This window comes from Carlito syrichta, unplaced genomic scaffold (genome assembly GCF_000164805.1).
Source record: "Carlito syrichta isolate Samal-C Ts95f unplaced genomic scaffold, Tarsius_syrichta-2.0.1 Scaffold308689, whole genome shotgun sequence".
In the NCBI taxonomy this organism is placed as follows: domain Eukaryota; kingdom Metazoa; phylum Chordata; class Mammalia; order Primates; family Tarsiidae; genus Carlito; species Carlito syrichta.
This window is the reverse complement of record NW_007252785.1, coordinates 19686-46260: the sequence shown is the minus strand read 5'-3', so window position 1 is coordinate 46260 and position 26575 is coordinate 19686. Positions and strand designations below refer to the sequence as shown.

The following is a 26575-nucleotide window of genomic DNA, read 5'->3' as shown; positions in this document are numbered from 1 at the left end:
TGAGCCAACACATCCAGCGTAAAATGACATATTTTAATTAGACAGGTAGCTAGGTGAGACAGATGGAAAAATAAACGTGGTTTCCTACTGTACTGGATTAAAAAATGTGATACATATATACAATGGAATATTATGGAGCCATAAAGAAGGACAAACATATGGACTTCGCAGCAACTTGGATGGGTTTAGAGTAGATCATACTCAGTGATCTATCACAGAAACAAAGAATAGAGTACCACATGTTCTCACTAATAAGCAGACCCTGAGCATTTACCATAATACCATAAGAAAGGGATTGGCAGTAGCTGGAAACTGCCAGGGAGTGGTACACATAACATCAATAACCATCTCATACCAGGTGAAGTGGGGACCAAAGGGAGGCCCAAACTTTACCTGTACAATCACTACTTGTATACCAAATGCTGAATTGTACCCCACATCTTTAAAATAAATATACATTTTTAAAAATGGTTTCCTTTGATTTTTTTGGAAAGCTTTCTTAGCTTTTTAATGAAGGGTTTAGTATGAAACTGGAAAATCCAATTTGGGTAATTTCATTTCTTTTTTGGTAACGAAAGAACTCACTCAAATGTCACCTCCTCTCCGTAGCTTTCCAGGCTTCTATCCTGTCTCCTGACTAAGACTTCTCTAAGACTCCATCATAGGAGAACAAACTGTGTGCTGCTTTCTCTAAATGAGGTGGCACATTATTCACTGAAATAGTTACCACAATGGGTTCAATTATGCTTTTATGTTTTCTCTCTAGGTGGCAAATTCCTGGATGGCAAGAACTCTCCCTGTTTGATCTGCGTAGCCTCAGTACCCAGCACAGTACTTGGCATATAGTAGGTGCTCAATAAATGAATCAAGTGGAATTGAATTAGTCTATTGGCTTTGTTGACTATTTTGTAAGAATTGAAGACAAAGTTCATCAGAAAAATTCCTGTATTCATTATCTTTACTTTCTGTACCTCAGACTACAAGGTTACAAAAACCATCCATGGAGCTGGTTTGCAGATGGTTCTGAAAAGGGAAAGGGACTGAGGGGAGAAGGATTAGGGAGAAGGCAAACTCTTTGTGGGATGAGGTCAGAATTCAAAGAGACACTAGAGAATCACAGGCAAATTTGACAGAATTTCAATAAGGCCAGGCATAGAATCATAAGCCTAAGGAAAATTAGGTCTACTAAGATGTGGAGGAGTGTCATTTCAGAAGCAAGTTCTAGGAGTCATTGGAGAGAAGTACTGGGAAACACATTAGTGATCATCTGGTTATTTAACCTTATTTGTGGGGTATATAAACTGTAGCACAGATAATCAAATGACTCATCCAAGTTTTAATATTCAGTTTGCTATTGGCTCAAACCTGTAATCCCAGCACTTTGGGAGGCTGAGGTGAGGAGATTGCCTGAGCCCATGGGTTCGAGAATAGCCTGGGCAACTTGGCAAGACCTCATCTCTACAATAAATAAAAAAATTAGCCAGGTGTGGTAACTCGTGCCTGTAGTTCCAGCTACTAGGAAGGCTGGCGTGGAAGGATCGCTGGAGCCCAGCAGGTCGACACTGGAGTGACTATGAGCATGCTACTGCACTCCAGCCTGGGTGACGGAGTGGGACTCCAACTCAAAAAAGAAAAAAATTCAGTTTGTAATTACAGTGTTGAGGTAAAAATCTAAAACAACCCAACTTCCTCCTCAACATGGCATATTAGAACTGGGTGGAGCCTTGGAAGCCATCCATTCTGACATCTTCAACTTGTAGATGAGAAAAGTGACTCAAAATTTTGTGCACAAATATTCATAGCAGCATTATTTAGAATAGCTTAAAAGTGGAGACAACTCAAGTGTCTATCAACTGATGAATGGATAAGCAAAATGTGTTATATCCACAAGATGGAATTTTGTTCAACCATAAAAAGGAATGTGCCAGGCATGGTGGCTCACGCCTGTAATCCCAGCACTTTGGGAGGACAAGGCAGGAGGATTGCTTGAGTCCAGGAGTTCAAGACCAGCCTGGGCAACATAGTGAGACCCCCCCATCTCTACTACTACTACTGCTACTACTATTAATGATGATGATAATTAGCCAAGTGTAGTAGCATGTGCCTGTAGTGCCAGCTACTTGGGAAGCTCAGGCTTGAGCCCTTGAGTTCAGGGCTGCAGTGAGTCATGATCAAGCCACTGCACTCCAGCCTGGGTGACAGAGTGAGATCCCATCTCAAAAAATAAAAATAGGCCAGGCTCGGTGGCTCAGCCTGTAATCCCAGCACTTTGGAAGGCCGAGGCAAGTGGATTGCCTGAGCCCGCGGGCTCGAGACCAGCTTGGGCAACTTGGTGAGACCTCGTCTCTACAAGAAAATAAAAAATTAACCGGGCATGGTAGCATGCGCCTGTAGTTCTGGCTACTTGGAAGGCTAAGGCGGAAGGATCGCTGGAGTCCAGCAGGTCGACGCTGGGCTGGCTGTGAGTGTGCCACTGCATTCTAGCCTGGGCGACAGAGTGAGACTCCAACTCAAAAAATAAAATAAAATTAAAATAAAACAGAATGAGATAAGTACACATGTTATAACATGGATGTCCCTTGCAAGCATTATCTTAAGTGAAAGAAGCCAGTCATGAAAGGCCACATATTTTATAATTTTGTTTATATGAATTGTCTAGAATAGGGAAATCTGTGGATACTGAAAGAAGAAGCTGGGTGTGGTGGCACACAAGTATAGCTTCAGCTACTTGAGAGGCTGAGGTAGGAGGATCACTTGAGCCCAGGGGTTCGAGGCTGCAGTGAACTATGATTGCACCACTGCACTTTAGCCTGGGCAACAGAGTGAGACCTCATTTCTAAAAATAATAATAAAATAAAATTTTAAAAAAGAAAGTAGATGAGTGTTTGTCAGGGGTTGTGGGGAGGTAGATTGGGAGATGACTGCGAATGGATATGGGTTTTTTTTTAGTATGTGTGTGGTGATGAGAACATTCCGGAATTAGATAGTGATGATGGTTTTACAAACTGTGAATATACTAAAAACCATTGACTTGCACACTTTAAGAGGGCGAATATTTTAGTCTGTTTTGTGTTACTATAACAGAATACCTAAGGCTGGATAATTTATAAAGAAGATATTTATTTAGTTCTGTAGGCTGGGAAGTTCAAGAAGCTTGGTGCTGGCATCTGCTTGGCTTCTGATATGAGCTTTCTGTGATGTGTTACAGTATGGCAGAAGGTCAAAGGGGAAGTGGACGCATGTGAAGAGACAAAACCTGAGGGGCAACCTATTTTTTTTTTTTATTTGGGGGTCTCACTCTGCTGCTCAGACTGGAGTGCAGTGGCATGATCACAACGATCACAGCTCACTGCAGCCTCAACCTCCTGGGCTCAGGTGATGCTTTCCACTTCAGCTTCCTGAGTAGCTGGGACTACAGGTGCACACCACCACACCTGGCTAATTTTTTCTTTCTTTCTTTTTTTTTTAGAGACTAGTTTCACTATATTGCCTAGGCTAGTCTCAAATTCCTAGGCTCAAGCAATCCGCTGGCCTTGGCCTCCCCAAAGTGCTGGAATTATAGGCGTGAGTGGCATCCTGGTTTTATCATACCCACTCTCTTGGAAGCTAATCCATTCTCACAAAAACTATCTGGTGTCGCCAGAGCAATAATTCACTACTGCAAGAACAGCACCAAGCCATTCATGAGGGATCTGCTCACGTGACCCAAATACCTCCAGCTAGGCTTCACCTCCCAACATCACCACATTGGGGATCAGTCACTATGAGTGTTGGTGGGGACAGACCATATCCAAACCATAGCAGTGAACTTTATGATATGTGAATCATACCTCAATTGAAAAAAAAGTGACTACTGGATATTTGCATGTATTTGTTTTCATTCAACAATTTTTTTTATCATCTACTATTGCCAACATTGTGCTAAGTACTAAGAATATTGCTGTGGACAAAACACATGAGGTCACCACCTTCATGGAATTCACAGTCTAGTTAGAGTGACAGCTATTAAATAAATGACAGTTTTGAAAACTACTATAAAGGAAAAGTGCAAGGGGACTTAACTTAGTCTGGGAGTGATAGTGACATTATGGGTAGGTCGGGGTGGTCATGGCAGGCTGTCCTCAGGAAACGACTTGAAAGAATAGACGTTGGCTAAGGAAAGAGGGAGAGGCCTTCTGGGGGGGCGGGCAGCACAGGTGAATCTGAGTTAGTCAGGAGTCTGGTGAAGGCTGATGGGTTGAGAGCATTGTGAAAGGAGGAAGAGGACGAAGGTGGCTGGAAGTGAGGGGGACATGACACAGAGTCCGATCAGCAGGGCTTAGTGGCCCATGCTGAATATTCTGGTCTTTATTCAAAGAGCAGTGGGTAACCTTTGAAGTGATCAGTTTTAGGTGGAGTCATATGATGAGATTTTTATTTTAAGTGACTGCCTTGGAAAAGGGCAAAAGAGGATAGGAGTAGATCAATTAGGTGACTCTAACAAGACTAATCCAGGTGAAAATGACAGGTTGGTGGTGGTGGATGGGAAAAGTGTTGGACAGATTTGAAATGTTTATTAGGAGTTAAAAATTGGTGTTTTATAAACAAAGCCTTTTGCCGCATAAACATTGCCCTTGACTTCTTTGCATGAGTCATGGCTCAGTATTTGTTTTTTATGTCTGCTCTGTAGATAATGTTAAGTGCTCATTTCCTCTCAGCCTTCTTCTCCACTTAGACCCCTAGGCTGTCCAGTAGGTGAAGGAATTTTCTGTCTGCATGTTTCTTCATCTCCAAAATGAAGGTAGTGGATGGATAGCCAGGTCCATTTGCCATCCTATTATTCTACGATGCTATAATTTTGACAAACAGCCAAGGCATCCATTGAAATGTAGAAATCTGAAAGGAACCCTTTCTATTTATTTATTTATTTTTGAGTCAGAGTCTCATTTTGTCACCAGTCTGGAGTACTGTTGACATGCTGCTCATGGCCACTGCAGTCTCGACTTGCTGGGCTCAGGTGATCCTTCCCCCTCAGCCTTCCAAGTAGCTGGAGCTACAGCCACTATAGTCCTCAGCCACCATGCCCAGCTAATTTTTTGATTTATTGTAGAGACGAGATCTTGCTATGTTGACCAGGCTGGTCTCGAACCTGCGGGCTCAGGCAGTCCTCTTGCCTGTGTCTTCCAAAGTGCTGAGATTACAGGCTTGAGCCACCGTGCTCGGAGGAATGCTTTTTAAAATACAAGTTTGCTGCCTTTTATGAGTTTGCTGAAACCAAATGTAACCAACCCTACCACCTTTCATTTGAAAATGCATTATTTTAAACCAAAAGGCCTTAACCCTAGTGCCTTGGGACTAATACACTCATCAGCAATGAAGGATTCCAGCTTTGAATCCTCCATCCAACTGTTAGAATTTTTCTAACCCTACCCTAAACCCAACCCTAATCCTAACCCTAACCCCAACCCCAACCCCTTCTTGCCTAGTGGTTCATGAGTTAGATATCTAAGTCCTGGAACAGCACAGGAAGGGACATTGGGGTCTGCGACTCTGGTGGGAGGTGATATATTTTGTTAGAGCAGAGACTTGCACTCTCTGCTCTAACAAAAATCCAACAACTTCTTTGTGTGGAGGTGGGAGGAAAGTCAGATAAACCTGTCTTTTAGCTGAATGGGAAGACTATCACTCAAAATGAGTTCTGCTCTTTTGGTTAGTCCAGACTCTTGGCTCTTGGCTTCATTATTCAGTTCAACTCGTGAATCAGGGCTGGGGTTAGGGCGAGGTAAGTGAGACACTCACTTCCAGTGCAACATTTAAGGGGGTGCAAAAACCCCAGTAATAAAGATAAATAATGTTTCAATGCAATATTGTTTTTAAAGTCAAATTTTTCACTCAAGGCAAATGCCTCAGTTGTTTCACCTTAGTCCTGGCCCTGCTTGATATAACGGCTTTTCTAATTAGTAACAAGTGGAGGTGAGTGGGTGGTCAGCTGTAGGCTGAACCTCAGACACCAGGAACAATCAGAAATTGGTATCCCAAGTGACATGGGAGGCAAAGAGTTGAGATGACCATGGAATAGAGGATTGGGCTGGGAGGATATGGAGTAATACGCTTCTATTCTGTACTTCTGCTGAACCATCTGCCCACCCAATGTCTGGACTGAGAAGCAGAGCTATTTTTCTAGACTATTCTCTGGTTTGGGACTGAGAACCACACTGTGTCACTGAAAGAACCAGCAATATTTAGCCTGAAGTCAAGAAGTTGGAAGGATTCAAACTTGAAGGGTTGTACAAGAAAGTGGGACAGCCCTAAAGAATAGGGAACTTCTGGGGAAAAGGCCACAAAATGGCATTTCTGCCTTATGGGACAGATTAACTGAGCCTGTTCTTATGAAGTCTTTGTCAATTCCAAGATTCTATGCTTTCTTTCTAGATTGGCTGCCAGAAAACATCGGACTCATATGTCTTAGGTCACTTCCATAAAAATTAGTACTCATAGTTGGAGGGGAGACCAATATGGAATTGTCTGACCCATCTCTACCCCAAATCACAAACAAAACTTACCTAACTGATTAATGTAAAAAGTCTGATTCTCTTTTCTCTCTTCTTCTTCTTCTTCTTTTTTTTTTTGAGTTGGAGTCTCACTCCGTTGCCCAGGCTGGAGTGCAGTGGTATGCTCATGGTCACCCCAGCGACAATACTGAGCTCAGGCGATCCTTCCACCTAAGCCTTCCAAGTAGCCAGAACTACAGGCGCACGACACCAGACCAGGCTAATTTTTTGATTTATTGTAGACATGAGGTCTCGCCAAGTTGCCCAGGCTGTTCTCAAACCTGTGGGCTCAGGCAATCCCCTCACTTCAGCCTCCCAAAGCGCTGGATTACAGGCTTGAGCCACCGTGCCTGACCCTTTTCTCTCTTCTTGTACTGTTTCTTTTTTTCTGAAAGATCACAGCTTGATGTACCAATTGGAAAACATGCCCTGTTTTCTCATAGCATGTGCTTAGGCATGCAAATTACTGTTTTGTGTACTCCAAGCCCTTGAAAGATAGTGTAGGGGGCTGGAAAATGTCTTGACTGTCTTTTAGGAGCCTTGGGTTATAGTTCTGGCTCTGCCATTGTGGCCTTAGTCAAATCTTTTAACTTCACTAAGTCATAATTTCTTTGTAAAATTGTAATTTGTAAAAAAAAGTTTTTTGTAAAAAAAAAAAACAACTAATACATGAAGAGAGGAGATAAGGAATAGGATAATTTTCCAGGTCCCTTACAGCTTTTAAGTTTAATGTTTGTATTATTGCATCACCATTTTTGTGGGTCAAGAGTATGGGCATAGTTTAACTGGGTCTCTGTTCAGGGTCTCGAAGGCTGCTATCAAGGTGTTGGCTGGGGCTGTGGTCTCTCTTCTAAGTTCACTTGGTTGTTGGCAGAATTCATTTTCTTTCAACTGTAGAACTCATGATAGCTTTCTAAGAAGAAAGGCCAGCAAGAGAATCTCTATCTCAAAGGAGGGACTCAGTCTTTTTTATTTTATTTTATTTTATTTTATTTTTGAGTTGGAGTGTCACTCTGTTGCCCAGACTGGAGTGCAGTGGCCACTCCCGGCCACCGCAGCCTCGACCTGCTGGGCTCTGGCGATCCTTCCGCCTCAGCCTTCCAAGTCGCTGGAACTACAGGCACATGCTACCACACCCAGCTAATATTTTATTTACTGTAGAGATGAGGTCTCGCCAAGTTCCCCAGGCGGGTCTCGAACCCGCGGGCTCAGGCAATCCACTCACCTCAGCCTCCCAAAGCGCGGGATTACAGGCTGAGCCACCAAGCCCGGCTTCAATCTTATTTTAAAGGATCACCCATTGTGTAACAGCAGCCTTTACCTCTTCCTGATTATCAAGGGCAATTAGTCCTGCCAAGACAGTGACTCGGCCACCCAGGATATTGAAAGTCAAACTGATTAGGGGCCTTAATTATATCTGAAAACTGCCTTCATCTTTACCATATACCTTAATGTGATCACGGGAATGACATCCATCATATCCACAGGTTCCACCCACACTGAAGAAAGGGATCATAGGTATATGAAGGGGTCCAGCCCCTTCCTGGGTCGTGAGATTTCCTGAAGGAGAGACAGATAGGCGAAAGATGAAAATATTATACCCAGACACCTGCTTCCTGAACAGATGACAATTTAATGTTAGTTAACACAGAGCTTTTATACCATTCGTAAAGGGGCAAGACAGAAAATTCCTTCACGTACATATGCTTTAAAAGTTACCACCATCTAGCGGTCTAGAAGCGACAAACAAGCCAAGAACACTATCTACTTTTAGTTAATGAGTCTTTATCATAAAGCCAAAAATGATAGTTTTAGTTCAGAGTCCCGAATTATAGTCCTTGAAATGTCTCAAGAAAGTTTCCAGGTGCAAAGTTCTTCATGTAGCAGTTCTTCTCTTTTGGGCTTTTACGACCTTCAAAGTTTTGTAATTGCCTATCTTGTCCAGGTGTCTTCGTTACTTTTCTCTTATCCAGCAGTATTTATTTCTAAAGAAAACTCAAAAGAAGCTTTTAATGACATTTCCCAGGCCCCCAAGGTTGCTTTCTGTATTTAGTTAATTATCATAAAAGTATCTAATTAGTATATTATGAATTCAGTGAAAACCCACTCTATAAACGTTTACTTAAAATTTAACTATAGGATTAAGTAAAAACCTTAACGATTAATCTTTATCCTAAGTCTGTGAAGACAGTGTTATAAATCACCTACATAACTCCTAGATAAGTGTTAGAACTTATAATGAGCTCATAATGAACTTACCATAAACTTGTACTTCTAAAAAACCTTATGTCTAAACACTAAGCTGCATAATTCTAAATCAAATAAGGAGTGAATATACTTATATCATTTTTTACTCAAGCAATATCTAGTAACTTATAACCAAGTGAAAGAAAGCACTCTTGATGTGCTTCAGAGTTTAACCCTTGCATATGTTAGAAAAGGCCAGGCAGCATAGTGGGAAAATGGGAAAATGAACCATGACATTCTCAGGTTAGGTATGAGTACTTCGCATAAACATGCCATTTTCTTCTTCCACGACTGCACAGAATTTCTTCAGCCACATCAAACAGCAAAGGTGGAAGACAGAAGGGCCTCAGCTTCCTGGGCTCACCCTGCGGCCCGGGGTCTTCGGCCCACCAGGACCCTGTCAATCAGGTGGACCTCCAAGGCCGGCACCCAACAGGTATAGGTCATGGATACCGGGGGTAGGAATCATGGGGATTACTTTAGGATTTTACCTACCACAAGTACTGAATCAGAGACCTCTGAATGGCACTGTGCCTCCAATAGGAAGAATAAATGAGTCTGGAAACCCAGGGGTAGAAGCAAGAGTGGCCCCAATTACCATTACTTCTAATGACCTGCAGGGGGATTTTATGTTTGCTGAATCTGCAACTCTAGGTTCTGCAGAGTTCAAGGTTCTGTTCTGCAAAGGGTTACACTCTTGCCAGTGAACACAGCAAAGTTCCCATTGAACTACAAGTGTGGTTGTAGCCAGGCCTTTGGACTTCTGGTGGCCAAAGAGTCACTGTCTTGGCAGGAGTAATTGCCCTCGATAATCAGGAAGAGGTAAAGGCTGCTGTTACACAATGGGGTGGAGAGGAAAGTGTGTGGAACTTGAATGAATGATCTAGGTGAGCACTTCTTGGTATTCCCTTGCCCAGTCCAAGTGCAGCAACCCCAGTGTGAAATGGATATGATAACCAGGGGCTCAGACCTCTCAGGACTGAGGGTTTGTGTTACACCACTGGGTAAACTAGAGGCATGGGGAATTTAGAATAGATGGGAGAGGACAGAGAGCATGGAAATCAATTGCGACCTCAAGACCAACTGCAGTGACAGTTACTGTAGTTGGGTCTACTAAGCTTGCTCTTCTAAGTTTCCCTTCAGGAAGAGATCCATGGGAACCACGGAGGAGCTGTTCTTCCCTGAATGCATATGGAGAAGTGGATCTGTGCAGGGCAAGGGGTGACTGTGGCAGCCATTGAAGTGTTCCACTTCCACCTCCCTTCAGCAGAGAGCCTGCCACAAAGGATGGAGTTAGCTGACAGCCTTTAGGATCTGCTTCAGCTTTCAAGCTGAGGCCACATGTTTGCCAGATGGTCCCTAACCAAACACCAGGCACAGCAGTGGTCCAAGGGCTTGCCATTTCTGGCCAGTGCAGGACTCTTCTGCAGGGCAATCTTTGCACCAGAGCTCCCTGTTTGGCAGGCCTAGGCTTTCTCAGAGCTGTCCTGCAGTCCAAGGCTCCTCCTACCCCAATATATTTCCTGGCCCCTCTCCCTCTCGGGTTTCAGGTCTGCCTGTAAACTACAGGCTTTTCCTGTCTGCTCTTGTTCCCTCTCCCTTTTTATGTTTCTCAGGTATTACCCCCAATATACCTCTTATACTTCTGACTCTGTCTTTTTGGAAAACCTAGAAATGACACACCAGCCTGGAAATTCAAGAGTAAGTATGGAAAATTGGCCCATTAAAAAAATCTCATTAGGGTCTTGGCAGAAAAAATAATTCACTCCCCAGATGGTTCAAGTGAGGAAACTTTAAAAATAGAACTACCAAACTGGGCATGCTGTCTCACACATGCGATCTCAGCTACTTAGGAGGCTGAGGCTGGAGGATCCCAGGAATTCAAGACCAGCCTGGGTAATATAGCGAGACCTTGTCTCTACAAAAAATAAAATTAGCCAAGCATGGTTGTGTGTGCCTGTAGTCCTGGCTACTGGGGAGGCTGAGGCTGGTGGATTGCTGGAGCCCAGGAATTGGAGGCTGCAGTGAGCGATGATCATGTCACTGCATTTCAGCCTGGATGACAGAGATAAAACTACTTACAGAGGTATGGTCAGGGTTAAAGCAACAAGCAAGGGATGATGAAGCACCCAGAGACTTCAACAGCAGGAAGCCATTACCACTCATAAGGTTGAAGGGACAAGAGGAAGAAACTTGGAAATGTTACCAGAGACCAAAGGAGCTGGGGTCATGGAAGAGGGGTCAATTGTAGCAATAGAGATTGGGAAGGAGATTGCTACTGTTTTAGCTTTATTTTTGAAATGCCAGTTGGGGTGTGTGTATGTGTGTGTGTGTGTGTGTGTGTGTGTGTGTGTATTTATAGATTTATTTTTTGGTGTGTGTGGTAGGTAGAATAATGGCCCCTCAAAGATGTCCCCATTCTAATCCCAGAACCTGTCAATATCTTAGGGTACATGGTAAAGGGGAATTAGGTTGTAGATGGAATTAAGGTTGCTGATCTGCTGACCTTAAACTAGGGAGATTAGACAATCCTGGATTGTCCTGGTGGGCCCAGTATGGTCACAAGAGTCCTTAAAAGTGGAAGAGAGAAGTCTGAGGGTCAGAAGAAGATACAGAGAGATGCAACGTTGCTGGCTTTGAAGATAGTGTGGGGGACCCATGAGCCAAGGGTGCTGGTGTCCTTTAGAAACTGGAAAGAGCAAGGGAATGATCTCCTTGAGCTCTGCTGACACCTTGATTTTAGCCCAGTAAGGCCTGTGTCGGACTTCTGACCTAGAGAACTGTAAGATAATAAATTTGTGTTGTTTTGAGCCACTCCACTTATAGTAATTTGTTGTAGCAGCAGTAGAAAAACATACAGTGGGTGAGAAAAATATTATCTGAACCACACTGTCCAGGAGTAGTTCACTCTTGCTGGACCAGGAGTACTGGTAGGACTAGGGCTGATCTCAAACCTTTGGGTTCAGGCAATCCACTCGCCTCAGCCTCCCAAAGTGCTGGGATTACAGACTGAGCCACCAAGCCTGGCCTTGCATATTCTTTTATTGCAGTTTATGTCATTCAATTATGATTTGTTTTGATGTTCCTCCCTCCCTTAGGCTGTATTCTTCTCCTGACCTGGGACTATGCCTTACTCATCCCTGTAGTCTTAGTCTCTTAAATGTCACTGAATCTCTTAGTCTATTAAAAACATCACTGTGTGCGTCTATGGCAATAAAGAGGGAAGTAAGGAGGCATGTGGGGAGAAGATGCAATGGTGTTGGCATCAGCATTAGGGAGGGAAAGCCCTAGAACTGATGCGAATGAATCTGACTGACCTTAGTCCTCCATGTTATGAGCTGGCTGGGTTTGGAATGCAGAGAATCTACAGGTCAGTTCTGGGCATGGAGAAGGAGTGCCACAAACACCTTGGTCTTGGTGGGACTTTTGGTCCAGGAATGATCACTAGAGACTTCTGAGCCTCTTGTATATGCTCCATCAATAGTGAACCCCTTTCTAATTCCCTCCCATCCACTCCCTCACCTGCCACTCTGAGAGCGTCTTCCTCCCTCCCTTCCTTCCCCCATTCCCCTCTCTCATCTCATCAGGGTCTCAATCTCTCTCTCCCCCCCCCTTTCTCCCCAGGGACTCACTCTGTTGCCCAGACTGGAATGCCACCATCACAGGTCAATGCAGCCTTGACCTCCTGAGCTCAGGCGATCTTTCCACCTCAGCCTCCCGAGTATCTGGGACTACAGCACGTGCCACCACGGCCCGGCTAATTTAAAACAAATTTTTTTTTGAGAGATGAGAGTTTACTATGTTGCCCAGGTTGGTTTCGAACTCCTGGGCTCAAGCAATCCTTCCACCTCAGCCTCCCAAAGTGCTGAGATTACAGGCATGAGCCACTGCCCCCCAGCCCACTCTGAGAATTTCTTAACCCTTTTAGTCCCAGGTTGGAGCCCACAGACTTCTGTTAGAAATGGTGCGGCTCCAGCCACTATTCAGTGTGGGTTTCCTGTGAATGGCGCTGTTTCTCTAGTTTACCAACACTAGACTTCATGTGTTCCTTTTTTTTTTTTTTTTTTTTTTTTGTGACTCACTTGGTCGCCCAGGCTGGAGTGCAGTGGCACACTCACAACCACCCTAGCATCGACCTGTTGGGCTCCAGTGATCCTTCCGCCTCAGCCTTCTAAGTAGCCGGAGCTACAGGTACACACTACCACGCCCAGCTAATTTTTTGATTTTATTGTAGAGATGAGGTCTCACAAAGGTACCTGGGCTAGTCTCAAACATGCGCTCAGGCAATTCACTTGCTTCAGCCTCCCAAAGTGCTGGAATTACAGGCGGAGCCACCGAACCCTCATGTATTCTTTAATAACAAACTCAAGCTCTGGCAGGCTTGGCCAGACATTTATTGACATTTATTCCAGTACATTAGAACAGAATGCTCTTAGTACATCTCTACCTCTACTGTATCTCTATGTCCATCTCCAGTTTCATCTCTGTATCTTATCTGTATCTATCTCCTCAGGAACATTTTACAAGAACTGTCAGGGCCACGGTGAGGGAGATGAAGGACTTGAACAATACACAGAGTCAGGAATAGTAGGAACTGGAGTCAAGCAAGAAGTGGCCACTTTAAAGAGACTTTTCATGAATAAAGTAAGGGTCTTTCATCCCTCCAGGTGTGGTTTCTGCATCTCTTACAGGTCAGGCCAGACAGAAGCCGTATGAGGTGTCCTGTGCAGTGTGCTAATAAGTTGCCCATATAAACAGAACAAGGCAGTCTAACAGTCCCATAAATATCATACATACAGATTAACCAGATACACAAACATCAACATTTCCACTCTGTTTTGGTGTGGCCCCATTTCCAAAAAGCACAAAATACACATTTAAACCTGAAAGTATGTTATGTAAGTTCACACAGCCAGCATGATTTTAATCCAACTGTTGAAAGGTTCTTGCCTTTAGAAATGCTCTCTTTCCTCTAACAACATCAATAAAGTATACAAATCCTCACTGTAAGGTAAGTTTCAAAAGTTTGAGTGCACTCTGAGATTTTGCGGAGATAGGTATGTTTATAGCTTCATTCTTCTCATGGTTATGAATCCTGGTGAAACTATAATTGTATGAGCAGGCACTTGATGGCTTTCCTCAGGCTAAGGAATGGCAGGGTTGACTTTTACACTAGCCCAGCTGAATGGGCTGCCTTGGGGTCTGAGGGGAAGTTCTGTTTCTCAGCTGTGATGGTAACAGTTAAGTTGGTGTGAAAGAAATGGAAAGTGTGTGAGAAAGAGATTGGAGATAAATAGGATGCTGTTCTGTGAAAGAGCTGTTTCACAGAGCTGAGAAACCAAAGAATGAGGCCAACAAATCCAGTTTATCAGTAAAGGGTGTTTGATTGGGGGAACTTACAGACAGAAGTGGTCTTGGGCGGCTGTAAGATAATCTCTGCACTGTTACTCCCTAGACCCAGGACTTGTACACCATAGGGCAAGCATGCAAGTGCTCTGTACAAGACAATTCAAGACAACCCTCCAAGACAGGCAAGAATACTATTTGCGTGATAGCCTGTAATTTGTGCAGTAACATCAAGGTTGGCATGTTCTTACTCTAGGGGCAGTAAATAAAGTAGGAATCAGGAGGCATTCACAGGATGGGCTAATCAGAAGTCAATGTGGTGGATTAGATCCAAGATGGAGTCACTTCTGTCTCCACAGATGCACAGTGAGGAATGAATGGAAGATATGAATTTGTTGAAATGGATTAAGTGAGAAGGAGGGTGGACATGATAAGGTGTAAAATGATTGGAAGACTAGGTGTGAGTAGGGGAGATACCCATTGAAATTTTGTTGTTTAAGTCCTATATTAATGAAAGAGCTTTATTGACATTGACATCCTGAAATGAAGAGGTTCTATCCTACAGAAGCTATCTGATCCCATGTCACTAATAGTACTACATGTTTTAAATGTCATTTTTAAGCAAGAGGAAATTGTTGGAGGAAAAAGAGAGCATTTCTAAAGGCAAGAACCTTTCAACAGTTGGATTTGATGAACAGTCATAAAAGTGGAGTTGGGAAAAGGTAGAGAAGGTGCATTTCTAAATTGCCCAGGCTGGTTTTGCTTCTGTTGAAGCAAGTGGGTATAATAGACACTTTCTTGTATCAGTTCACTAGTCTTACCATTTTTTTCTTTAGTGTTTGGTTGGAAAACATGTTTCCATTGTTTCCCTCTCCCCTCCCAACTTTATTCTGTATCCTTTTGTATAGTCTCCATAATCCAGGATAAACTAATTTTTAAAAAGTGGTTTTTCTATCCTAATGAAATCATAGCTTCAGTTTGTTTGAAAGTTGATGATAGTTTTCCAAGAACATTTTCTGCCTAAATCAGATATTCAGAAGTATATATGGTTCAGCAGCCCAAGAAAAGATGGTTACTAGGTATTTTTCACTCATAACACTAGATTCAACTGACAGTGTACTGTTAGGTTTTGTTATTTGATTTCATTATTCTATTTGTAATAATGACAGTAATGATATCTTATGTATCTGTTAATGCATGATTAGGCACCTTTTGTTTAAATTACACATTTGATACTATCTCTGTTATCCCAAGACCATATCAAAATAGAACTGATGGAACATAACAGGAAACAAAAAGGTAGGGTGGAGAATCTGTTACTTAAGGATTGTGATTCTCACCACTATATGAGTAATTGTTGCATGTTTCCTGATCTGATTATGTGACCATTTCAGCTTTCACATTTGTTATTCAAAATACTTGACAACAACAACACACACAGAAATGAGTTGCTAAGCTATTTTAAGAATTTTATACATGCTGCCAGTTGAGATAATTAGAGACAAGCAGATGAATGCTGTACTGGCTTAACCTAGCAGGGGTTCCCTGAGATTAGAACTAAGATAGGTGGGCAAAGTGATGAGATCATTTTTTCCCTCTTTAAATAACTTCTGTAGTGGACATCTGTAGTAGATATCTGTGAGGTTGTGGACATCTGTGTGGTACTCCTTTATGAAGAAAGTGCTCCATGTCCCCATCTGTGTACTTGCTTATAGAAATAGCCACGTTAATAGATTGTGACCCTGAACCTGGCCATGGGTCTGGGTAAAGGGGTTCCTGGTAAGTCAACTGGACCAATCATATGACCTTGCCCTGCTACCACAGTTGACTAGTCCAGCAGTATATTCTTGACCCCAATTGGGCCAATTAATCTCTTCTCGGGAATTTTTTGCACTTGGGACGTAGAAATTTGGGTCAGTCTCTGTGTGTGTGGCTGTGATTTTAAGATGTAAAGCTCAGGAGCATTGTTTGGTAAAGAATGCCATTGTACAGAGAGAAGAAAGAATGAAGCCAGTATGCAAAGGTAAGCAGAGATAAGTAAAGATAAGCAATGGGAGTCCCTGATTTTGGTTGTTCCAGCTCAAATAAATGCTATTGATATTGATGAGAATGTGTTTGGCTATATATTTTGGAAATTGATGGAAGATGATTATACAAACATTATAAACTATCCTTGCCTATTATACCATATACATAACCTGAAATTTTTCCTTAAACTTAATTTTTCTCCCCAAACCTCCTATTGCTTCAACCAAAAGTTCAAATAAAAATAAGAGCAAAAATAGTATAATTTAATACAATATTTATTGTACTGTGTGTTAGATGTATTAGATGTGGCCAACACAAAACACATAAAAACAATCACTGAAGGTACAGAAAATATGAAAAAAATGAAGGAGAGTTCCCTGTAGGCTAAAAGGGGAATCTTCCAGATGTGGGACTGAGCCATAAATAAATAATTAGCCAGGCGTAGTGGCGAGCGCCTGTGGTTTCAGCTACTTGGAAGGCTGAGGGGGAAGGATTGCCTGACCCCAGCAGGTCGAGGTTGTGGTGCTCTCCAGCCTGTGGACAGAGTGAGACTCTGACTCAAACAAAAACAAAACAAAACAAAACAAAACAAATGTGGTACTGATTAAAAACAGAGAAAGTTAGGTAGAAAGAGAAAGCCAAAGACCATGCTCCATCTTTAACTCACGGAGCGATTAAAAACAAAAAGCTAGCTTAATTCAAACCCAAACATTTTTACTAAGCATGGGGTGTTCCAAGAAGGCATGGTATGGCCCCTGCCTTCTAGGAAATTGCCATCTTTACAGGCAAAGCGAGACTTGCACATATTCTCAAAATATCCTATTACCTTTTAAAATTTCCTCTTTAAACTGCTTTACGTTTGAAATTGTGTTATTTGCAAGCTTGTTTGCTGGTTTGTTTTCCTTCCCTGGAAACCCCCCTCAGGGTAGGGTTATTTATTTATTTATTTATTTATCGCCACCGTCTACAATAGTGCCTGGCGCAATGCAAACAGCTAATAGGAATTCATTAAACGAAATGGAAAATCAGGTCGCAGAGTGAAATAATCTCTGCTGACCTTGAATCTCTCTAGGTCGGTCAAGATGTCCAACACTAGAGGGCAGGCCGAGACTAGAAGAGGAGCAATTTTTTCCCCTTAGGTCAGTGGTTTTCAACTTTGGTTACATATTAGAATCACTTGGGGCACCTTTCGACATCCCGAAGCCCAGGGCGTTCCCATGACTAAATCAGAATCTCTAGAAGGGTATCTTGGAAAGCTGCCCAGGAGATTTCAACGTCAGCCCAGGACAAGAACCATAGACTAGGACTCGAGGCGTGAGGCTCAAGGATAACGGAGATAAACTACACAGGGCGGGACCACGCCTCTTCTCCACATCACGCTCTGGCAGTGCTGCGTGGTTCACTTACTCAAGCGGCGACAAGCCGGTCTGCCCTTTAGTAACACGCAGGGCTCAGCTGATTGAGTGAGAAACTCCGCAGAGGCGGACTCAGCTTTCGGCCAATGGACGGGCAGAGTCTACCAGGCGCAACGCTGCCCCGCCCCTGGCCAGCGAGGCCCCGCCCCCGGCCCGCGAGATCCCGCCCCCAAGTGGCGTGGTCCCGTTCCCCGCGGCTTCGCGGTGAGGGCGCGGTCGTGGGGCGTAAGGTTCGGTCCTGTGCTCGTGCTCGTGTATCGCCTCAGTTTCTCTCCACTGACTGGCGTGCGAGCCTCGGTTCTCCAGCCGCGTGACGGTGGCCTAGCGCAATGAGGCGAGCAGCATTGCGGTAGGTATTGAGGCGTGGAGGCCGGGGACTGGCTGGGGGCCGACCGGGGGCGCCTACGCCCTCCCTCAGTGCTGTGGGCGGCCCCGGCGGAAGAAGCGGGCCAGGGCGGGCGGAACTAATGCGTAGGCATTTGGGCATGGTGAGGAAGGGTACTCGCCTACTGCGATTCCGCCCGGACACGGGCCTGCCGCCTTGGGTGAGAGATCTTGCCTCCACTTTGGCGACTTCTGGCACAGAGTTTGATATTAAAAACAAAGCATCACTTTCAGGGGAGGAAGTTGGGTGTTCCCCGAAATGCTTTCCTAGTTGCTCATCAGGGGCGTGGTTGGTAACCGTTTGCGGGTAGCCTCTTGTCAGAAAGATACTATTTGCAGTTCCACGTTACCTCCAGCCCTTTGTCCTCCTTTGGAGAGCATTTGGGGGGGGGCGGGGTTGTTAAGTGCTTGACCTACTTGGGCCCTGACTTAAAAGTGTGTTGTAACGTTGGCAGAAATTGCTGGGAACCATTGGGCTCTCAAACCTTAGTCTGTGTGCCTAGGGCCCTGGTGCTGATTTAAACTTTACCTTTGATGAGCAGCAAAGCCCTCATAACAGCAGGGTGCTTTGATTGGGCCGCTTGGGCAAGGTGGATGCCTTTTTGTATATGTAATATTCCCAACTGAAGGTCTTAGAATTCAGGGCGTGTCTGGCTCTTCCCCAGCCCCTTTCACCCGAGCATGTGAACCTTTCCAAGTTTTCTGCCTGACTAGGTCCCAGGGAGTTCACACCTGCTCCAGTTTCTGAAGTTATCCTGCTACCAGTGGGCCTGCCCCCCTCATGTGACTCATAGTGTTTCTGACTAACGTTGATCCCATCGGTTATCTTAAGGGGTCCTGGGTCTCTCACTGTTATTTGGGTCCTTGCTGTCAGTTGATAGGGTTCTCTCTCTTGTTTATAGCACTTACAATAAAAGACTTTGTTCCATTACTTGAAGATGGATTGAAAGTGGTTACAAGAAGGGCCACAGTCGACGTTGGCTTGCATTTGACATGATGTGAAAGGCCTTCTATGAACTCCATGGTCTTGTACATGTGCCTTCTCTCATTTAACTCTGTGTTTCTTTCTTGTGCGTCCTATTGAACCTTAAGCAGATACTCTGATAGTGTCTAGTGAGAGGGGTTCATAAATGAATAGACTGAGATGATTAGCCTCCTTGACTGGTGGGCAACCTTTATAGCTTCTTTTCTTTTTCAGACTTACAAGAGTCACCTGACTTTGTTTAGTATCTAAATTGAGGTATTTATCAGAGTGGAGGACATATGGGGTAGCATTACCTGTTACTGCACTGAAAAAACTCTTCCTTGACACCTACACTAAGCTTGGGACCAGGACTGAGCCAAGACATTTCTGTTCACATCTCCAGGTGACTTTTGTGGCTCCAGGCAAGCTATGGAAAGGTTGGACTCCTTGATTTCCTTTCATTGGAAAGGTTTTAGGACCTAAGTGTCCTAAAGGCCTCTTGACAGTTTCTTCTAAAGGCCTGGGGGTTTTGCTTCTAAGTAAGACTCCTGAGGGCTTATTAGGGAATAAGTCAGTAACCCTGAGGTATTCAAGTATTGGATGTTGAGAAACCCATTCTCTCGCCTCCTCTACCTCAGTGCTGCATTTATATTAGTGAAGTAGCCTAAGATTGTGAAAAGAGCAATTTGTGTGTATGTGTATGTGTGTTGAGGGGATCAGAAGAACTAGGTTCTGTCTGGACCCTGCCAATGTGCTAGATGACTGGTACTGGGGAAAAGTCATCTGAAATTGGTGCCTCAGTTTCTTCAGGAGATTAGTTTCAATTAAAATTTATAGCCGGGCTCGGTGGCTCAGCCTGTAATCCCGAGCCTTGGGAGGCTGAGGTGAGTAGATTGCCTGAGCCTGCGGGTTCGAGACCTGCCTGGGCAACTTGGTGAGACCTCATCTCTACAATAAATCAAAAAATTAGCTGGGTGTGGTAGCACACGCCTGTAGTTCCAGCTACCTGGAAGGCTGAGGCAGAAGGATCGCTGGACCCCAGCAGGTTGAGGCTGCGGTGGCCAGGAGCGGCCACTGCACTCCAGTCTGGGCGACAGAGTGAGACTCCAATTCAAATAAAATAAAATAAAATAAAATTTATTTTTGATTTTTATGTTTTTTTAGAGATGAGGTCTCACTGTGTTGCCCAGGTTGGAGTACAGTGATGTGATCATAGCTCACTGTGGCCTTGAACTCCTGGGGTCAAGGGACCCTCCTGCCTCAGCCTTTTGAGTATAACTGGGACTACAGGCATATGCCACTGTGCCTGACCTGAATCAGAATTTTAAAATATAGGAGCCTAAAGGGGTATCAAAAGGGGGTGGTCTATGAACCTCTTGAAATAATATATACCATTTTGTGTGTGATCAAAAATGTATCTCCTATCCCCACTTGAGGCTCCACAGTTTTCATCAGATTATCAATAGATGGGATACCGAACTGTAATGAAAAGTTCCCATTACCTGAATGCTATTTCACGGTATGATAGATATTTATTATATTGGTATAAGCAACAGTTTTTAAAAAAGTGTTCAAGGTATGCCTTTGTTATGCCACCAGAAATATATTTCCAAATTTCTTAAGACAGCATGTAAAGAATAGGTCTCTAGGACCACAATTTTCCAAATAAATTGGCCCAAGTCTTTCTCTGTGTTCATCTACTCCCTTCTTTACTGTGTTCATTGGATTCTGTTTTCAGAGATGATCCATCATAGTGCCTGGCTTATGCTTTCTAAATACCTGTTTCTTGGCCAGGTGCAGTAGGTCACACCTGCAATTCTAGCCCTTTGGGAGGCTAAGGCAGAAGGATTGCTTGAGCCCAGGAGTTCGAGACCAGCCTAGGCAGCATAGTGAGACCTGGTCTTTACAAAAAAAAAAAAAATTAGCTGGGTGTGATGGCAGCACCTGTAGTACCAGCTACTTGGGAGGCTGAGGCAGAAGGATCGCCTGAGCCCAGGAGGCTGAGACTGTGGTGAGCTGTGATTGTGCCACGGCACTCCAGCCTGGGTGACAGAGTGAGACCCCAACTCAAAATAAATACATAAATAAATAAATTTGTTTCTTTTTTATCTTTAAAAAGGGGAGACTTTGGAGAAGCATGACTTTCTGGAATAATTTAGCTACAGTTTTTGAGGATTTGTCCATGTACTAGGGATACTCCTAAGGATTTAATATATTTCATATGGGATACGTACTATTATTAATCCCCATTTTACAGATAAGGGAACTGAGGCTCAGAGAGGTTAGATAACTCACCCATGGTCATTCAGCTAACAAATTGCGTGGTTGGGCTCTTAACCTCTATACTATTCTGCCTTTCACACAAGCAGGATGGGATGGTTTTCATCACTCTTCAGAAAATGCTACTGCTTAGGGTGACTAAACAAAAAGTCCTGTGTATATGTGTATTTACTAAAATGTGTGAGATTGGTTATATAGCTCCTCTTATTTTGTGATGAGTATTCAAAGTATTTAGCCATTCAGAATCAGGTCCTGTTTCTTATATTAGATAAATTTAATGCATCTATTATAATTGCAATTAATTTATTGAGTTTTTGTTTTTACTCTTTCAGCTAATGGTAGCAATGGAAGAGGTTAGCTTTTTCCAATGTGTTTCTTAAAACTAGATCTATTCAGTTGCAGAATGCTTGTTCCTGAGGTGCCAGAATGAAGGAATACATACTCTGTTTCCTTCAGTAAGGGATTTAAACCTACAGAAAATACAAGGGGGACCCAAAAAAACCCAGAATTTATTTATTTATTTGTTTATTTGTTTGTTTTTGAGGTGGAGTTTCACTCTGTCGCCCAGGCTGGAGTGCAGTGGCACACTCACAGCCACCCCAGCATCAACCTGCTGGACTCTGGCGATCCTTCCACCTCCTCAGCCTTCCAGGTAGCCAGAACTACAGGTGTGCGCTACCACACCTGGCTAATTTTTTAAAAAAATTTATTGTAGAGACAAGGTCTTGTAAGTTGCCCGGACTGGTCTCAAACCTGTGAGCTCAGGCAATCCACTCGCCTTGGCCTCCCAAAGTGCTGGGATTACATGCTGAGCCTCCGACCCAGAATTTATTTATAAAAAATCATGTATTTATTCTTACATGTTTAAACTGCAACCACCTTCAAAGTACTCTCTATTTGATGCAGGACACCTATTGAGACACTTTTTCCATTCAAAACAGTTTTTGAACTTGTCGATTTTGATGTCTTTTAGTGCTTCTGCCATTTTTTGTTTCACCTCTTCCACATTGGCAAAATGTTTCCCTTTGAGGACTTTTTTCATTGGGGAAACAAAAAAAGTCACTCAGGGCATGATTCTGTGAGTAGGGGAGGGTGGGATACAGAAGTCATGCTGGTTTTAGTCAAACACTGCTGAACACTCAGCGCAGTGTGGGTAGGTGTGTTGCCATGGTGGAAGAACCAGTCACCTGTTTGTCACAACTTAGGATGTTTCTTTTGCAAATCATGATGCAACCTTATCAAAACTTACAGATAAAAACTTTGGTTGACCGTCGATCCTGAGGAACAAATTCCGAGTGTACTACAAAGGATCTGCCCTCTAAAAGCTATTTCCAGATTTTTTGGGGTCCCCCTTCGTACGTCAAATTAAATAGTGAAAATCATGGAAAATTCAAATCATGTTCTGAGAGCATGCAAATTAGATCAAGAACAAGAAGATTGAAATATTAACCTACGTACAGAAGTACAGAAATGGAAAATTTGTTGTGAAAACAATAAAGCCAAAATATAAGGCAGAGGCTTGTTAGTTACGTGATTGAAGAATAAACAGAGATCTAAAACCCCAAACCCTCCAGCAAGCATTTTGGTCTTAGTGAGCCAGCAGGGATTGTATTGCAGCCAGTGAGATAACTGGATGACTAAGGAGTTAAATTAGCCAGTGAGCATGTGTTTATATGTATGTGTTCTTTGCAGTTAGATTAGTTGACTTGGTGAAAGGACAAGGATTTGTTCTAGCAGCACACGAGTGTCAAAACTACATATAGATTTTACAGAATATACTGAGAGACTTTCTCTGAATGCTGTCATTCAGAAGAGAAGTCTATAGTATCTTGGTCTCTAAAGAAAACTAAAAATATACTTTTTTGGTTAGCCATCACTTATTCACACATTAAGTAATGAGAATTTACTGGTAACTTGAGCTAGAATGAGTAACAATACCTGGGATTCTTGACCTGTTCAATGCCTTGCCTTTTTCAATGAGCTCTCACATATTAGTTTGTTAATCCCTGATATTATATGTGTATTATCCCTGACATGATATTGTGTGGTTAGGGGTCAACACTTAAGCAATTAGTGAACCAAAATAAACAACTTATTTTGGGAGAATAGGTTAGGCACATTTGGACAAGTAACTTTTATTCCATTGGGGATCTACAACATTTCTGCCTAAGTCCAATAAGTGCTTTCTTTGAGTCTGGAAAGGGCTAATTCAGTGTTCAAATTTTGATTAATTTATAATTGGGTTTATCTTATTTATTGAGGAAATATGGTGTGATAATAAAGAACAAGGCTAGGCACAGTGGCTCATGTTTGTAATCCCAACACTTTGGGAAGCTGAGGCGGGAGGATTGCTTGAGTCCAGGAGTTTGGGACCAGCCTGGGCAACATAGCAAGATGTCATCTCTACAAAAGAACAAAAAAAGTAGCTGATATGGTGGTGCGTGTCTGTAGTCCCAGCTACTTGGGATGCTGAGGCGAGGTCGAGGCTGCCATGAGCTGTGATCATGCCATTGGACTCCAGCCTGGGCATCAGGTGAGACCCTGACTCAAAAAGAAAAAAAAAAAGAACAAAATAAATGTTCTTAATTAATTAGGTCAGTTTAACAGTTGATCCTGAGCTTCTGAAGCTAATAAAATAGAGTAAGAATAAATCCTTTAAATCTGGTTGATGTCTTATTTTTTTTGTAGTTACCTACCTAATTGATCTCTGGTCTCAAGAAATGTTTTAGTTGGAGAGATGATTTATGGAGTAGCTTCATCTGCAAATATACATATATTTGTGAAACAACTACAGACTCCTACAAAACAATATAAGCGTGTAGTATGGCCAAATACTCTGGGAGGTTACATAGGTCTTGGGGGTTGCCAGGGAAGAAGCCGTGGAATTTACTCTGTGTTTTATCTTGTTTTATAGGCTTTGTGCCTTGGGCAAGGGGCTGTTTACCCCCGGCAGAGGACTGACTCAAGGATCACAGGACTCTAGGAAACAGGGAATCTTCCACATTCATGAAAGTAAGCATGGTGTTTACCTTTTATGCCCATGTGGTGAAAAACCCTGTTTTATTTTTATTTGAGAGGTGTATAAAATGATAGTTTGGGCAAATGAAGTCTATTATTAAAGGTGGATATTTGATTAACATCTCATTTATCAAATAACCGGGATAGCTGCATAGTAGCTTTAGGTAGTAATCCCATTCAGACTTTTGAACTATTGTTCCTGGGAGCCTTGGAGACTGAGCTCTTTCAGTTAAGTGATTTCCATTTCCTGTGTGTAGGTTTTGAAGGCATGGAAAAACCAAGAAAAAAGAGACCTAATGTGTGAATAAGAGATGGGCCTGTTTGTTGTACCAAGTAAACACTCCCAGTCCATAGTTTTGTTAGAAGAACCCAGTTAATCTATGCTTAATTAAAGTTAATTTCAGTTACTAATGTGATATGCAAGTATCAATTTAGAAGTATTCATTATTATTAAAATTATGGCTCCTTTAAAGGATTTAAATAAATATATGTGTATGTATCTGTGTATATATGTAAATAAACTTAAAAATTCTACTTTCCTCCTGGGCTCTGCCTCTCTTATGACTAAAATAGTAATAATCATTTTATGACAGTGAGCATCAGTAGTCTGTGTGTTGTTTGGGGTGCTTTCTGTTATTTCTTTTATTCAAGGAACTCAGGAGGAAAACATCAGAAGTAAAATGGAATTAGTAATGGTTATTTTTTATAATTCTCTATGATTTATTTGTAATTAGAGTATACATCAAATTTATAGTGTATACATAATTGTTGAATAGAAAAAATCAGCTACTTTTTCATGAAGGTTAAAATTCTTGTTTATATAACCATATGTGGTTTTGATCAGTTAGTTATTGAAGGACCAAGGATAACTAAAGTTAATTTCCTATAACTGGAATATATATATATATATTTTTTTAAATGCTAGAAAAAAACCCCACATAAACTCAACACATTATTTGAAATACTACAGATTTATTTTTTAGTTTTGCATTACTGCTGATTTTCTAATTGATTTTCCCTTTATCCATATAGCATGTTCACCTATACACGTGAATCACGGTGTGTTGTAATTAGTATCAACTTTTAAGCGCTTAATTATGTTAGCACTAATTTATGCTTGCACTTTTGGGCAGTGGGCATTAACTGAAATTAGATTGTGTTCTTTGTCGTGCCTTGATTTAAGTCTTTTTTGCTTCATTTTTCTGACTTAAACTTTTCTAACAAGTAGAAGAGGATAAGTATATGAGAAATTAATTATAATGAGACTCAGATTTGGATATTAGAATTAGTCCCTGAACTAAGTAATTGGATCTATTACTGCCTACCAGAAGATAGGTGAGGATTCTGTTCATAATATCTTCATCATAATGGTACTCGTCTACTGACACTGATATAGTCTCCTTGCATGAATAATTAACATATCCTTTTTTTTTGAGTTGGGGTCTCACTCTGTCGCCCAGACTGGAGTGCAGTGGCCGCTCCTGGCCACCGCAGCCTTGACCTGCTGGGCTCCGGCGATCCTTCCGCCTCAGCCCTCCGAGTAGCCAGAATTACAGGCATGCGCTACCACGCCCGGCTGATTTTTTTTTTTTTTAATTTACTGTAGAGATAAGGTCTCGCTGCCCAGGCGTGGGTCTTGAACCCACAGGCTCAGGCAATCCACTCACCTCAGCCTCCCAAAGGCGCGGGATTACAGGCTGAGCCACCGAGCCCGGCAACATATCCTTTTTTGTTTATGTAAAACCTCAGTGATTGGCACAAAGGTATTCTTTTGTGCACTAAGGAGACAGTATAGTTGTTTCAGGTTTCCAGGGAGCAGAGACCTGATCCTTTCCCTCAGCTGTTTGCTGTGGCATTAAATGGAAATTCCTGGATCTTTAAAGTTTTTTAGTGCATGAATTGCTTTTCGTAGTTCTTGAGCTCATTGCTATAATCCATTTCTCATATTTCTTGGTTTCTTGGAGTGAGTCCTTTGTTTTTGTTTCAGTTCGAGATAAGTTGCGGGAGATAGTAGGAGCATCCACAAACTGGAGGTATGCACTCTTGTGTTCATTCATTCTTTCATCCCCAAGTTATGCTAGGCTGTTATGTATGCTCAGTTGATGATCCCACTGTAAAGATGGGGAACCCTGTGTTTGGAGATGGGTTGAGGTTTTTACTTAGGGGAAAAGATCAACATTTTAACATATTCATCTGTTGATGCATAGCCATGAAATAATGTGATTTACATGTATTCTGCATTTTTCAAAGTGCATTCAGATATATTATCACACTTATTCTAAAAACTTGTGACATGCATATGGAATATGTTCCTATTCCTTTTTTACACTTGATAAAATTGAACTCAGAAAGATTGAATGATT

At 42.5% G+C, this 26575-nt stretch overlaps 1 protein-coding gene across 2 annotated transcripts in view; it reads left to right on the top strand.

The window, feature by feature from the left end:
• The first annotated feature begins 17799 nt into the window (after window positions 1-17799).
• LOC103268063 (acyl-coenzyme A thioesterase 9, mitochondrial) overlaps window positions 17800-26575 on the top strand; it is a 28418-nt gene continuing 19642 nt past the window's right edge. The window contains exons 1-4 of one of the 2 annotated variants that reach the window (XM_021716313.1): window positions 17800-17915; window positions 24109-24206; window positions 25245-25271; window positions 26200-26245. In XM_021716313.1, coding sequence (XP_021571988.1) covers window positions 17896-17915; window positions 24109-24206; window positions 25245-25271; window positions 26200-26245 — 191 coding nt within the window. In that variant the 5' untranslated portion in view covers window positions 17800-17895. The remainder of the gene's footprint in view (window positions 17916-24108; window positions 24207-25244; window positions 25272-26199; window positions 26246-26575) is intronic. The other variant, XM_008065623.1, reaches the window with a different exon arrangement.